The sequence below is a fragment of the Ambystoma mexicanum genome, chromosome 3p (assembly GCF_040938575.1).
Source record: "Ambystoma mexicanum isolate Mex_15411 chromosome 3p, UKY_AmexF1_1, whole genome shotgun sequence".
Classification (NCBI taxonomy): Eukaryota; Metazoa; Chordata; class Amphibia; order Caudata; family Ambystomatidae; genus Ambystoma; species Ambystoma mexicanum.
Genome location: NC_090925.1, coordinates 923833022 through 923849467, shown reverse-complemented (window position 1 = coordinate 923849467; position 16446 = coordinate 923833022). Strand labels below are relative to the sequence as shown.

Sequence of the window (16446 nt, the reverse complement as noted above, 5' to 3'; positions counted from 1 at the left end):
CATCACACAACCCCTGACCCCCTAATGACATCACAGAAAGTGATGGAAAGTGATGGCAAACGACCTTTACATTTTTCAGATGTGTCTAGCACCCGTGTTTCCAGATGCTCTCATTTCAGCCAGCTATAAGAAGCGAGGCACAGAGGGAGGCATGATTTGTCCACGATTACACATTTGGGGAATGCCATTTTCCAGATTCAATGTGGGGTCTATATGTAAAACATAAATAATGCAGTATTTTGAACAGGGTAACCGATATCTGTAACACAGGCTACAGCTAGTGTATGAAACATCTATAGATCAATGGACACAGAAGTAGGTTTTATCTGTGGCGTTGCTGTGTTAAACAAGCCAAAAAAGCACTGTCCTGGCCAGGCGTACGCTGCTGTTTACCCAGGAGAAAAATTCTGCACGAGGGACTGAAAATCAAATAATTGAACAGGATTTAGTATCAAAAAGCATCCCTGGTTATAAATGTATCTATGAGTCAGCTACTACTACGATAGAAGAAACCTATCAGACAGGTCAGCGTGCACACAGGGGAGTGCCCCAGATAATGTTATTTTATCTGGAGTATAATACCTGGGAAAGGTTCTTTCGATATTCCCTGGGTGCCAGAGGTCTTAAATAAAAACACCATTTAAAGTAATATCATTGCTGCACACATAAATCCATGGCACCACAAAGCTATTTTAAATTGAAAACACCCACAAGTTGCTTTTCACCTGGGGACTCACTGGCAGACTTCAAGGCGCGCATTGCACACTACCCCTTTGTCAGACCCATGGGTGCCCAATGGCCTAGCACAAGGTTCGGCAGCTCCCCTGCAAGACATGCTGTGGCGGCCCCCACAAGCTCCTTAACAAAGCACAGAGCACGCCACACCCCGGGCCGGTCTGGACCACCACGTGTGCAATGTCCATGATGATTATGCCGCTGCAGGGGCATGCACAACTGCAAGTGAAAGAAGTAAATATGTTTTTCAATCAAAGCTTAAATGTATACCGTAACATAGAAAGAAGGGGGCGGTGCCTGGTCCACAAATATATCAGCCACCAGTGGTGGCTGTTAAGTAGTTTTTGTTGGAGGGTGTAACTATTTGCCACAAGTATGTGATTGCGACCGAGCGAGCCTGAACTAACGACAATGTGTTTGGGGTGAGGTGTGGGGAAGATTCTTCTCCCTCTCCAGAGAACATGTTTTGAATGGATGTACGTGAATATTTAGTTGATGAAATCACGATTGTGAAATGCCTGTCACAAAATAATCTCGTACATGACCCCCGTCCGCTATCCCCCCACCCAGCACCTCCCCAGACCCTTAAAACTTACCTCCTGCTTCTCACTTACCTGCACTTCCTCTGCATGGACATGGCTCCTTCCCTGCGACGCGAGCTCCGCCTCCACATTGAGGGGCAGAACTTCCGTCGCAGGGTCAGTTTTTTGTTGTTGTTATTTAAAATCTTTATTTGTCCCCCGCTTTCCTTTATGATAGTGGGGGACACCCCCGCCATCCCCGAATGTACTTAATGTCGAGCAAAGGGAGCGGGGGACACCTCCGCAACCGCTGCTCCCCTTATTCAGCATTTTATTTTCATTCTTTTTGGACCTGCCGAAATCGGCATTTTTGACCGTTCAGTTATTTTCTTTTGTATTCTGCAGATATCGTTTTGAATAATGGGTTAAAATGGTGCATTACACAGCACGCTTTCTGGGAAAATGTAAATAAAAGGCTAACAATTTGGGTAAAAGGCCAACAATCGGTTTTGTAGGTACAATAGATGCATGTCAACATATGTGCACAGGGCATCATTACTGGCACTGGGTACAAAACAGGGTCTGCCAATATATGCCAGTACTCCTATATAAGAACATACTCCCGTTGGTTTGGCCATTAAAAGTGACATATCACAATATATAACCTGTCCAAACTGGTTCCAATGTAAGCCAGTCTCGACACATAAGAACACTTATCAAGCTTGATTCATCTTAGATGCTCAGTTAATAAAATGTCATGCTACAGTAAAATATATACAGGCCACTCAGTCTAATGAGGTAACACTATTTATCATGCTTTCTTTTTTAAAGATGCAGAGGATTAAATGTCATGCCACAATAAGCAATTGCTAGACTGACTGCACCAAAATGCCAGTCTAGCCAGGGAATGACACACACGAACTTGGCTCTGCCCAAAAATACCAGTAAAACATGCAAAGTCAATAAAGGATGTTGCAAAAATGCTGCCATAATCCCCAGTCTCGCAGGGCCTTACACACATCCCCTTTCACCCACCGGTCACTCACCCATACATCCCTGCTTGCATTCACTCACACTGGATTCACCACACAGGCCTGCACCAAACACCACCCAGAACATTCAAACACACACTCCCACATGTATACTCATTCACCCACCAGTCACTCACTCACACCTTCTCTTACATGCACTCTTTGCATTCTCTACACAGGCACACCCACCCACCCAGAACTTTAAAAAACACACCATAACATTCATACTCATTCACCGACCAGTCACTCGTACACCTTTTCTTACCTCTATCCATTGCATTTGCTACACAAGCACACAAGCACCCACCCAGAACTTTCAAAAACACACCATCACATTCAGACTCATTCACCCACCAGTCACTCACTCACACCTTCTCTTAAAGCCACCCATTGCATTCTCTACACAGGCACACACACATCCACACACTGCATTCTCTACACATGCACACACTCATCCACAAAGAACATTCAAAAACATACATCACATCGCTTCTCATTCACCCACCAGTAACTCACACCTTCTCTTGCATGCGCTCATTGCATTCTCTACACAGGCACACACTCACCCAGAACACTCAAAAACACCCACCAGTCACTCCTCATACCTTCTCTTACATCCACTCATTGCATTCCCTACACAGGCACACATAGAACATTCAAAAACACACATCACATCACATCAATTCTCATCCACCCACCAGTCACTCGCATATTCTCTTACATCCACATTCAAAAACATACATCACATCGCTTCTCATTCACCCACCAGTAACTCACACCTTCTCTTGCATGCGCTCATTGCATTCTCTACACAGGCACACACTCACCCAGAACACTCAAAAACACCCACCAGTCACTCCTCATACCTTCTCTTACATCCACTCATTGTATTCTCTACACAGGCACACACCCACCCACCCAGAAAATTCAGAAACACACATCACATCAATTCTCATTCACTGACAGTCACTCACACCGTCTCTTACATTGGCGCATTACATTATCTACACAGGCACACATCCACCCACCCAGAACATTCAAAAACACACATTACATCACTTAACATTATCCCACCAGTCTCTCGCACATTCTCTTACATCAACTCATTGCATTATCTGCACAGGCACACATCCACCCACCCAGAACATTCAAAAACAAACATTTCATCACATCACTTCTCATTCACCCACCAGTCACTCTTCCCTTACATCCACTCATTGCATTCTCTACACAGGCACACACCCACCCACCCCGAACATTCAGAAAGACACATCACATCACTTCTCATTCACCCACAAGTCACTCACACCTTCTCTTACATCCACGCATTGCATTCTCTACACAGGCAGACACCCACCCAGAACACTCAAAAACACACATCACTTCTCATTCACCCACCAGTCACTCACACCTTCTCTTACATCCACCCATTGCATTCTCTACACAGGCACACACCCACCGACCAAGAACATTCAAAAACACACATCACATCACATCACTTCTCATTCACCCACCATTCACATACATACATCTGCCACACACTTCACAAATTCACAATACACATCATATTACCCCAACAAAAGCCTTGTTACCTTTTTCTTGCAGCTTCAGTCAGTCCTTCCTGGCCCCCTTGGCTCCTCCGTGCTGCTCACAAACAGGAACCAGGATGCTGCAAGAGCTTCCTGGTTCCTGTATGTGAGCTGCAAGGAAGGCGAGGGAGAAGGGCTTTGGGCTGAATGTGGCAAGTGACATGTGTCACATGTCACGGTCAGCTTCAACCCCTAATGAGTGCTTCCCCGGCCCAGCCTTCACCCTGATGGGTGAGAGCTGGGCTGGGGACCCACCAGACCTGGTGTGGCAGGGCCTCAGTGCCACACAGGGGGGGTCACTATGCCAGGAGTGAGTGAATGCAATCAGGGATGTATGGGTGAGTGACCGGTGGATGAAAGGGGATGTGTGTGTAAGGCCCTGGAAGGCTGGGGATTACGGCAGCATTTTTGCCACATCCTTTATTGACTTTGCATGTTTTACTGGTATTTTTGGGCAGAGCCAAGTTCGTGTGTGTCATTCCCTGGCTAGAATGGCATTTTGGTGCAGTCAGTCTAGCAATCGCTTACTGTGGCATGACATTTAATCCTCTGCGTCTTTAAAAAAGAAAGCATGATAAGTAGTGTTACCTCATTAGACTGATGTTTTGGTGTAGTGGCCTGTATATTTTTTTACAGTAGCATGACTTCTTATTAACTGAGCATCTATGATGAATCAAGCTTGATAAGTGTTCTGATGTGTCAAGACTGGCTTACATTGGAACCAGTTTGGACAGGTTATATATTGTGATTTATTTTTTAAGTTGGCGTCGCAAGTGAGTCCCCAGGGGCTGCAACTGCGAGCCCAGGCGACCCCCAAATGACGTCCCTGCCTGGGACCAGCAATCAAGTGTCAATATCATTATTATGAAATCCTGCTGGCTAAACAGGGAGTTATGTAAGTTATGTAAACGGAGCCCACTTCTGCACACTTGCTATGCTCAGGCCCATAAATCGGGATTGCGGGCACGTATATACTCATTCTGCCTGTTGAAATGGGCAATAATTCTGCATTAGAACATTGGAATGAATGTTGGTATTCTTTTGCAGATAGTGTATTCTCAGAGGGCAATAATGGCTGTCATAAGTCTTCTGTCCCACCATACCAATGTTTTTTCTTTATCGCACCCTGTATTATATAAAATATTCTACCCTCACTGGATGGAAAGTTCTAATGGCATTATAAGCCTTGCACCTCTGGCTATTGTGGCTCTTAATGCCCTCCTCATTCGTTTGGACACTCGTCTGCAACTCAGGGCTTTAAATTATGGGGAGGGCATTAACAGCCATCGGCAGGCTATAAAGGTATGCTATACTGTTGGAATCTTGGTGATCCATTCTATAAATTGGCTCAGCAGAGAGCCTTGCCCACTGTTGCAAGGTCTATTTGTCTCCTAACCTTCCACATCAATGTTCAGTGTCTCCCTTTGCGTCATTCCAGCTTCACATGGCTCACTCCAAAGTTCCAATCACCTTGTGCAACTGTTTTGTTTTTGACCCGTTTAGGTGATTTTGCCATATTATTTTGGTATTACCGCTCTGTCGGAAGGCTTTAAGAAGTGTTACTATCCCTTGCCCTAGTTATCTGCCCTCTGTGCAGCTTCAGACCCATACCTCGGTGTGGGGGCTGTCACCCCTCATAACTCCCCCCACCCGGGCTGTAATTCCACATTGCTACATTCCTTCAATCATTCACACCACATCATTGCTGTTCACCAGAATACACAAGCCTGAAAACACTATTGCACACTCCTTTCCCTCCACCACATATAGGTTCACTATGTGAAATGTGGAAAAGGAGTTCTAGTTGATGCTAAAGATCTCCTCCGCACCCCTCTGTAAATCAATGCCAAACATTGCACTCCCCAACCCGCATGTTCGAAGAGGTCCAGAAAAAAAATCCAGACGGAGTAAATAAAAAATACTTCAGAAAAGTATTTTATAATTTTAAATCAGAAATCGAAAACATACATTACGCCACTTCAAACTAAAATATACATTACAGGAAGGTCATCGTTCAGCATATCAAATCCCTTTATAGAGTTTGACACAATCATATACAGTATAATATCCTTTGCATATACACATTTTTTTTTAAATGATGAAAGATGTTTGTTTGGACTATAAGTCACTGATAAATGTCAGGGAAACGGGGAGCCATTTTGAAGAGGCATTGCTAATGCCCCTAGCTGCTTCGCAAAAGCACAAGCCAGGACACTATGCAGTAGGTAGAATCGTGCCCCTAAGTCCATTTGGCAGCAACCTCCCAAATCTATTTGCCATTCAACGTTGACCTCATTCCTTCTCATGGAACAAGCTGTGGGCACCAAAGAAAGCTCTTTGTTTTCAGTCTGCGAGTAGAGCTATACAATATCAAGAGTTAGAGACATTCTAGCATGTCTATGCTCCAATGAATGAAGACATGAAACATCTGTATTGCATAAAGTCCCAAGCGAAGAACACCCTCTCACCCTTAATATACATCAGGGCTGTTTGGGCTCTGACAAGTTTAGTGAACAGTATCCTTCGAATGTGCAGTTCATTCGTCAAAAGTAATACTCGTGTCTGAATGGCTGTAGCAGTCTCACATTCCTTCTGGCTATGCCCATGGCAAAGTCTGTCATGCCAGCAGTCTGATGCTATTAGGTTGGGTTCCATCCCGCCGCTGCCCATGCGACTGCGGTGAGTGACATTTCATGCATACCTTTGATACAGTTTGTCATTCATCTGTTGGCTGATCCTGCTACCTACAACCACAGGACTCCACAACCATGTCCTCGTATTGTTTGTAGACCACGTTATTCGCTGAGTCTATGTACAGGATGCTGATGGGGCTTAGTCGCGTCGGAATGCAACATGTAGGGGGCGTGGAATCAGGGTCCATGGAGTTCATCAAGGTTTGGATGACTGCATGGTTGGTGGGCTCTAGGTGTGACCTTAGAGGAAATTCACAGAGTCCTTCACAGTGATACGCCTCATACTCCAACGGAGCGATGATCCAGTCATCCCAGCCCATATCCTTAAAGTTCACGTGGAGGGGCTTTTTGTTGCACCGGGCTTTAGGGTTCTTGGCTGGCCTCTTCCCTTGACGCGTTGACAGCGGAGCCCTCCTCTTCCTCCTCTGGTTGAATAAATATTCATAAACAGTTTTGTCATCTTGGCCTGACCTGGCCTTGATTTCGTTAAAAAACAAGTCTCGTTTCTTCGTCCTCCCGAACACCAAAAATAAGGCCTTCTCGTTGGTCGGCCTCCCTGTTCGGTCAAACCCTGCACTCCGCAGGTCAATGGGCCGGCCTTTTTCAGAAGCCTCCACTTCAAAGCACAAGCTAGCAGAGTTTTTAAAGTTTTTGAAAGATTTCCAAATGTCAAAGACTTCCCACTTGGGGGTTTCTGGTAGAGTGATCGTGCGAGAGTCTAGCTGGACGGCCGCCTGTCGGTTGGTTGGGCAGCTGGATAGCTTCAACTGCACAATCTTACCTCCTGGCAGACCTCGCCAAGCATCCGAGGGCTTCTTCCTAAGAATACGTAGTTCAGCCCCTAGTAAGCCATCCTTCTCTAGAGCACTAATGTCGAAAATGTATTTTTGCTTTCTTGTTACAGGTGCTCGGTCATCTAAAAAAGAAAAATGAAACATTCTGAGAATATTGATATCATTATATAGTGAATTCCTGCATTTTTTGATATTATTGTGGATAGAACATATGCTATAGCAATTCATATTTTGCAAGCAGCAGAACTGTAAATAGACATTTTCTATAATCTGTTAAAAGATAAAATCATTAACATCTAGCTGGGTGCCCAAGTATCGAACAATGCTATAGAGGAGGGAAATGGCTGCAAAGCCATGGGATGGCTCAAGGATTGGACTATTGGCTACAGAGGCCCCACTCTCTAGGCGGCTGTATTGGCAAGGGCATACATGCTGCACCATTTTGCTCTTTGGTAGCTCATGTGAAATTAGTTGTTGGTCGCCCCTCAGTCCCAGTAGGCAGGAGCCTTCAGTACAGAAAGCACCCATTAGAATGTTCACACATTGGCACCCCTTGTTGGCAGCAGGGGCGGTTATGGGGATAGGTAATAGCAGATGATTGATGAGGGTGCCTTATCAGGAAAAGGCAGGGAAAATGGCAGATTACCACTACAAGGAGCAGAGGTAGCCCTAGGAACAGGGAATAGTGTCATCAAAAGGTCCCTTTGCCAAGGGCGGTAAAACTCCCAGCACTGGTGCTGAATGGCAGTTTCAGCAGAGATGCCGAAGAATGAGTGGTCATAAGCGTGAGCTACCTTCTGACCCACCTGAGCTGGGTTGGTAACCACTGGTGGGCATAGCTCTCAACCATTTGTGTTGCAAAGGCGGGTGAAACCACCCGATTTTGTTTTTGGCGGGTGAGACGCCCATTGGAAAGCATGGGCGTGCAGGAGGCTTGGCGGGTGAGTCAGCCCTTTAAAAGGCGGGTGACACCCGCCAAAAGCGTGTGAGTTGAGAGCTATGCTGGTGGGGAGTGTGGGAACCTGAGTTCTTTCAATCCAGCACCTTTCAGGAGCTGATTCGTTGTGTGCGTGTGCCTGCCTAATGAATCCCACAAACTATTAGTGTCAATGAAACCTTACATCCTGGAGAATAACCACCAACAGTCCATATGCAAATATTGGTTGTGCGGCCAGAATAAAAGGAGTAGTCCGTTAACTTCAGTAAAATATGCCAATTCATGAAATACAACTGTGTGGTCAAGGAAAAGAAATTGTAATATATTTTAACAAATTAGGAACACAATCAACAGAAGGGCAAGTTCATAGTTTTAAAAATGCATTTTTATATGCAATCTGTTTCATTTGGAGGAATAGCTGATGGCACTCGGGGGACTGGCATACATGACGCCCTGGAAGCTTCTATCACAGGACACCCCCCATTACCTCTACAGCTTTACCTCTACACCACAGACTACCATGACGCTGGGAGCCACAGTCAGGCACCGGCTGACTGAACAAACCACAGTATTTGTTGGCTGCGTCTCTGTCTTTATGCAATCGTTCATCGCTTACAGTGGGCTCACGCATAGAACATGTAAGATGATTAATTAGATCCTAAAAGAAGAACGTCAGCATACAGAGGCCACATCTCAGGTGTTTTATATCTTTCCGCATGCTGCGTCATGAGTCAGCCAGCAGCAGCCTTGATGTCGTGCGTATGGAACACGTGATAGTTTGGGAACGTGGTGCGTTCTAATGAGGAACGCCGCTTATGAGATGCGAAGTGCGTGCTTCCTTGTCACCAGACTACACTAATTAAATGACAGGAAGCTGCGCTTGTACCCGAAGTTTATTTGTTCTTGTGGAATGAGGGACCACAGAGAGCCCACACTGCGAGTACTTGAAATGTACCTCCGGCACTTGATATGCTGCAATAAAACTCACAGGTGCAACATGTATTCGCTGCCACAGCGCCGATGCCAGTATGCTAGTGATTAAGTAGCCGTATTTAGGGCTGATATACACGTTACTAGAAGCAACCCTGAGTTACTCTTACAGAGCACGTAGGGGCGTTGCTAGGTTTGTAAAAGATCCGGACTACGGTAATTTCGGGACTCAGGGCTAGCTATTATTATTATTATGATGGTATTTATTGAGCGTGATGCCTTGGTGTTAAGGAGGAGAGACTCCTTGAAGAGGTGCGTCTTGAGTTATTTTCGGAATTCTCAGAGCGTGGGGGCGAGTCTGGTGCCGAAGGGGAGGAGGTTCTATAGTTTTGGGGCATCGCTTCTGAGCTTCTATCCAGGGCTACAACCAAAGGACCCGGGCAGAGCCGGCCTTAGAGGCAGCAGGGCCCTGGGCGAATTGGCACCCCCCCTTCCCTGCGCGCCCCTGGTCAACAAGGGGATGGGGGGCTCGGGAGCTGGATCAGGAGCTCCACATTTGTTTTGTCCCTCTCTTCTCCCGCGCCTCGCTATCAGCATCCTATTGTTATTAAATGTGGCCACCGCTGCGGGAGCATTCAATAACATAAGGGTGCCTGCCGCGCCGTGTGCCACTACGCCAGCCCGGAGGAGCACTTAAAATTTCCCCGAGCTGGCTTGGCGGGGGCTAATGGCGCCCTGGGGCCGGCTCTGAAACCAGGCTATAGGCCCCCCGCCCCCACCTAGCGACGCCTCTGATGAGACTGTTCGATTCACAAAAAAGATGCCTGTTACCCGTATTATCACTGGCTTTCTCCTCATTTATGGGCCGATTCACAAAGAAGCTGCTATGGGTAACTCTGACATCCCCTGAGAGGTCCAGTCAATTCACAAAGAAGCTGCTGTGAGCAACTCTGACGTAGCCTTTAATTAGACCTCGAGAGCACTATTCTTTTCACCTCGAAGCTGCTATGAGTAACTGTGGCTTACCCTTGAGTTAAACCTGGAGATGACTATCCAATTCACAAAGAAGCAGCTGTGAGTAACTCTGACTTACCCCTGACGTAAACCGGGAGAGGGCAACTGGTTTCACAAAGAGGTTGCTAGTAACAACCAACTGCTCTGTGAATATGCCGCTTTGTCTTTAAGCAGCAAATTCCAACGCAGGTTTCCCAAAGTTACTAGAATTGCATGAAGGTAATGGACCATTACAGTTAATATGTTTGCTGTGTTGTGTTATTCACGTCTCCTGGTTCATGTGTGTTTGTTGAAGTGCATTCATTCATAAGGCCTTCCAGCTTCACCCACACAATGCCAGTTTATGTACGTGTGCTCATTGTGACACAGCATGTGAAATGTGACTACTTGTGCAGACTTACATTGTAATCACCTTTATGTTGTAACTAAGCTTCAAATATTCTTGTAACTTCCGCGACCAGCTACCTGAGGGTTTGGTGCGCATTACCAAATAAACAAACAAACAAACATGGGAACTATTGACTGCAAGCGAGCTACCGTGCGTGCCTTTGGACCCCTTGGGAGGTCACAGCGAGTATATGGCCCCAGGCCGCAGGCTGAGGTCTATAGGCCCACAGAGGGGATCCGCAGAAGCAGAACCTTTCTCAGAAAACCGCAGTGAGTATCTCCTTCAGAAACTCACTCTCTCTTAATGAAGAAAGACGTTGCAACGTTGTGCTTGTGAGAAGTTGTTACGCGTGAGACATATTTTGACAGCCAATGAGTTTAATGAGTGCAGTGTGTTCCTTCATTGTGAGATCCTCCAGTACTAGCTTCTCTTCCTCATTGCGTGGGCGGGGCTGAAGTATATGCACCAGTACACAGCATGGCAGGGTGCCAGGCAATGTGACCATGAGTGATCACAAGCAAGAGCAGAACTCTAGGCTTTTCATAAACACATATGAGCGCCTGCAGACTGCCCCAGGGTGGTAGCGGTGCGCGGTATAAGTCAACATAACATAACCTAACATACATTCAGACAGATGCCCAAAAGATATATGCCAGGGCACATTGTAATGGCAGATGTATTCATATATAGGGGTGTTCAGTCAGGGAAGTGCCGTAAGCTGTGAGTGGGGGCCACGCATGAATGGGATGTTTCTGCCCACCAGTAGATGGCTTCATTGTTGAACATTATAGTCCCGTGTGCAGCGTGTGGGACTATAAGCAACATGTCTTTGCTTTTCATGTCAAATAAACACATGATAGTGAGGTATACAATCACCTCAGCGATGGTATAACATTTAGAAGTCACTTGACCTCTGACCCTATGGTGTATTATGGGGTTACCAGAAGCCGCTCCAACAGGGCAGAGAGACAAGACTGTAATCTGATGGTGCCAGACTTGAGTGCCAGCAGGTCAGACTCAAGCCTCTCATCCTTCTCCTGTTGGTAAAATGAGCACCATGGAGTTGTGTGATATTAGTATTCTATATAGCACTATGAAATGGCGAGTATAGGTTAGAAAGCGCTATGTAGATGCCGGTCAGGCGCATAGGACTGGTGGTACTGATGTTACCCCCATTGTACGATTTGGCGGCTGGTGCCCAGCTCCAGGGATGGCTTTACCAGTCCATTTCTTTAACCGCTGATGTGGAATTTAAAGGGCTGGACTACTCCATTATGTGTACATCGCGGCGTTACCTTGGGCAATCTCCCAAATTACTGCTGGTTATTTCATTCAAATCTTGCACCTCCGCATTAGCACATTGAAGCAGCGGTAAAGCGCTGTAACACGCTAGCCAAACAAATACGACACGCACGGGAATCAGACATCACTGTAAAAGCATTCATTATAAGTGATAAGCCATCATTCACGCTCTCTCTCACCCATGCACTTCCGCGCGCGCTCTCCCCCTCCCCCACCCTGAGTATACACTCCGACGCATCACGCTGCGTTGGCACGTAGTTGTACTATATCTAAGGAGGAAATGTCTTGGCCCTTTGAAGCCTCTGGCATGATCAGCCAGTGCTCCTGTAGACAGTGCTATGCGGCTCTCTCTCCCCATTGCTCACCGGCGAGGACAACCATGGCTCTGCAAACCTGACATGACACTGACAGCTGGCGCCTATTTACTGAGAAGCTATCGTCACAAAAAGCAGCAATCCTTTAGTTACACGTCAGTACAGGTGATGACACTTAGGACTCGTCGTAAGGCAATCCCATATGTGCCTTCTGTGAATCGAACATTTCACCACCAGTGTTAACAAAGCACAATTACCAGGGAATCATTTCTCTGTGGATGAACACAGGTGGAAGGTGCAGAAGGCATGCACAGTTCAGCGGTGCGCCACTTCCCACCGGCACAACCCCACGGTGGTGTTAGAACACCTAACCGGCAGCTCAGCACAGAACCCCTGACGTCACTCCACTTGCAGCTGCGCGTGTCTGTCTTACCTTGCCCCTTGTCTATGAAGCTGGTGATGGTGTTGGCTAGTCCTGCTTCTAGCTTGACGCTACCGTTGCCCCCCTTCCGCTCTGCGTCGGAAAGCGTGCGGTACAGAGATAGCATGTACTCGTGCGGCGTTATCACCGGCGCCCTGAAAGTGTCTTTGGGGTCTCTTTGGTGGGCTGCTGGGCTCTTTGCCTTTTTGTGTTTGAAGCCGCTAGAATCTGCGTGCACGTTGACCAGTTTGGTTGCGGCCTTGCTGCTTGAGTGCTGGGCTCTCGGAGCGACAGTCCTGGCCGCTGTTTGCCTACTCAAGAGGTGGCCTTTCTTTGCCTCCGTGGCCCCAGCCCGAGGGGGGACCTTGTTAGGGTCATCGCTCTGGGTCAGGAAGGCTCTGGCCTTCGGAGCGCCCGCGCCAGGCCCATGGTGCGCTGTCGTAGAGCCACCCGCCCTGGGCAGTGGGCTTCGCTCCTTGCTGTCTGCCTCCAACAGCCCCAACCTAGCTCCAGGAGGGATCTCCCCGGGTTCTGGGTGGCTCAACACAGCGGGGACTAGATCCAGGGAGAGGCAGGTCCAGTGCCAAAGCAGTAAAGGGACGTATCTGAGAACTTTCATCCTCTGATCTTCCTTTGAAGGGCACCGAGGGAAATTTCAAGAGCACTTCCACCAGAGTGACAAGCGAAAACATGAAAGAAGTGGAACGCCGAGGCCAGCCGAGAGAATGTCTCTTGGAGCGTTAAACTCTTGAAATCGGTTGTCTTAATGTTTGTGTCCAGTCCCATAGTGGAAGTGAGTGTTCAGCCAGCTCCTGTCCCCGTCCTGCAGGCCACGGCTGAAGGGAACCTGTGTCTGCAAGGTGATGCCCACCTCCCCTTTCCCCTCTGCAGGACTGTCTGAAACCTTGCAGGAGCCTTGCTTAAATCCAACGTTTTTTTCCAAAGGAGGAAGAATGGCGTAATGCTGCCTCTGTGTAAAACCCTTTTTTTCCCTCAATTTGAATCCTTTCCAGTGAAAATATTTCACACACAGAGAGACCTGCAGGTGCTCAGAAAGCTCTTACAAACCTGAACTCTGGAATTGGAAACGGAATTCCAACAAAAACCAGTTTAATTACTCTCTGATGTCATGCTGTCCAAACTAATTTAAGTGCAATATATTTCTTTAAAAAAAAAATCTTTTCTAACCTTTCCATTGCCATGAGTCATACTTTATGTAAAACAGCGCCCTACGACGAAAACTTCTCATTATGTCATTTAAAGAGCCACGGGTCCTCTTTGCTAGCCTTATTTGAACCTCGAACAAAAACAGAGCAAACCTCAAAATCAACAAACCTCGCAGGGGCAACTTAAACAAACAACCCCCTTTTTGTGCAAGTCCATTGGAGATACGCAGCGGCGCGGCCTCTGGGTATTTCATCCGCTCCAGCTTACTGCCTTTATCCAATAAGCAGAAGCTTGATGGGCGTGAGTTATAACTTGCGAATTTAATTATTTTGCTAGTAGTTGTGACCACTTATTTGAACCACGTTAGCACATATTTAAAGAAAGCCTCCTTTCATGTCCCACTTCGCTGGTATTCCGTATTCTGCATTAATATTTTATAAGCACCGTGGAAAAAGGTAACTTTTTTTTTTAAAAGACACAACAAAAAAGGAATCTTTTCAAGGCGAGTGCCGCGCGCTGCATAAAGCCCCACTATGCTTTTCCAGATGTGTTCCCCCCACCCCCTGTCGCTCTCCCTTCGAGGCAGCGTTGGGCAGCAGCGACCCCTGCAGTTTACCTGCGGTACTGAGGCTGGCAGGCCGTGCGTTTTTCGGCGCACACTCGGCAAACGCTGCTATGAAGAGGAGTATCTACTCCATTGCTTTAATACTGTTTAAAACAAAAACACCTGCAACGCTTCACATATGAAGAAAATACGTTATTAAATGAAAAAACAAACGTATTAGACGTGGGATGCAGGCCTTCCAGAAGGTTCCTTTTTCAGTATAGACTGGTGGTGCTTAGGCCCACTCTGCGGGGATGTGATGGCGAGAATACGGAAGCCATTTGGTCAAAAGCACAGCCAATTATATGTTTAAAATCAATTACGCACGCCAAGCAGGGACGTCATTTTACCAAAATGCCAAGAGTAGCTGAAGTGACATCACACAACCCTTGACCCCTGATGTCATCACAGCAAGTGATGTAATTTGACCCCACCCAGAAGCGATATCCGGGAAGCAATGCAACACGACCTTTCTCCCTTGACAAAACAGGAAGTGGCATTACATAGCATTGTACACTATGAAAGATATGGTTACTACATCACTATAATGTGATGTACATCTCATACAAGAATGGATCGCCAGATGTATCCTTAAGATCAGTGTGTTTAGGCCCATATTACCAAACTACTGTGAATGCAAGCAGACGTCCATGACCAAATGATAATGATGTGTTATTATATAGCACTTACGCTTAAGCTCTTTATATAGAAAAAAATATACACCCAATATCACCCAACCTGTGTTGGTACTCATTTATCGACCTCAGAAGGATGAAAGGCTGAGTTGAGGCGTTTAAGAACAGTCTAAATCAGTGACACACCCCCTGAAGTCTGCCTGAAATAAACCTTTAATGAGTCTAGCAATTATTGTATAGAATTCCAGAAAGACACATTATTTGGTATTCCTATTTTTTATCATTTAGGGTCAGTGCTGACAGTGTTAGACTTGTGGCACTCCTGTTCTTATTTTCTTCTTTTTTTAAGGGGCCTGAACAAGAAAGCCAGCCACTCCAGAAGTGAAGAGCCACATGGTGCTGGCCACAGCCCATGAGCTTGCATTACAAAAAACAAAAAATAAAAATATGTCTTTTTTTTTGTTTTTTTGTTTAGAGGTTGCAAGGGGGACTACATTGTTCGCAAGGGAGACCTCAGAGGTCGCAGTTGCAACCTTTGGCGACCCCTAAATGACATCCCTGACGCCAAGCCTTACATTAATGAATAATAATCAACCAGTCACTGCTTCTTAAAGTACATAGGGCCTTATGATGACAATAGTGGTAATGGTAAAAACACGAGGAAATTGAAAATCCTTCCTATTTTTAAAATGCCCCCCAATTGTGAGATGGGATCGCATGGGCTGTTTACGTTACGGCATGTGGTGCCCAGCTACGCATGGAGGAAATAAGCCACATTTACCCAATGAAGTCCTTGCTGCGTAGCACACAGTAATGGAATCTCAGCTCATATTTGTTTATTTATTTATTTGGTTTTGTAAAGCGCACTAGCAGCCCACGGGCATCGAGGCGCTGTTGCATGAGATTGTCTTAGTTACATGAAATTGTCTTAGTTACATAGGGATACTTGGCTCATGGTTACAGTGAGCATGTTATAGTTACAGTGAAAGCTACAAAACAGACTGGAAAATGCAGTCTTCATAGGGCAATGGTGCAAAAGATACTTAGATAAACAACAATGTTTTAATTATTTTTCTGAAGGCTAAATGTGACTCAGCATTTCAAGCATAGGGGGATAAAGAGTTCCAATGTGTCGCTGCCAGAACTGGGAAATGGGTGGTATTAGGTGGTATTTTAAAGAAATGAGGTATTTAAAATACCCAGTTTTTTTTACCATTACCAGCATATTCAAAATGAGACCAATAATGTCATCTGCAGACTGTACCGATTGGAGGCGGGCAAGTGGCAGAGCTTCATCTTCAGTTTCTCCCGCTGCACACCACTAGACTTTGAAATAGCGACTGATGCTCATTAGAGTGACACCAACAGTAC

The 16446-nt window shown here is 46.3% G+C and overlaps 1 protein-coding gene across 1 annotated transcript; it reads right to left on the bottom strand.

Moving 5' to 3' along the window:
• Positions 1 to 5784: 5784 nt before the first annotated feature.
• On the bottom strand, positions 5785 to 13568 carry GDF5 (growth differentiation factor 5). Its single transcript, XM_069652208.1, has 2 exons — positions 12682 to 13568; positions 5785 to 7485 (listed from the first exon to the last, which is right to left on the bottom strand). The coding sequence occupies exons 1-2, from the start codon at positions 13286 to 13288 to the stop codon at positions 6617 to 6619; spliced, it is 1476 nt and encodes a 491-aa protein (XP_069508309.1). The 5' UTR covers positions 13289 to 13568; the 3' UTR covers positions 5785 to 6616.
• Positions 13569 to 16446: the final 2878 nt, after the last annotated feature.

Excerpts from the sequence above, each read along its gene's own strand:
- GDF5 (XM_069652208.1), bottom strand. The coding sequence starts at position 13,288 with ATGAAAGTTCTCAGATACGTCCCTTTACTGCTTTGGCACTGGACCTGC. Across the intron at positions 7,486-12,681 it reads CTTCATAGACAAGGGGCAAG|ATGACCGAGCACCTGTAACA; the intron begins GTAAGACAGACA and ends TTTCTTTTTTAG.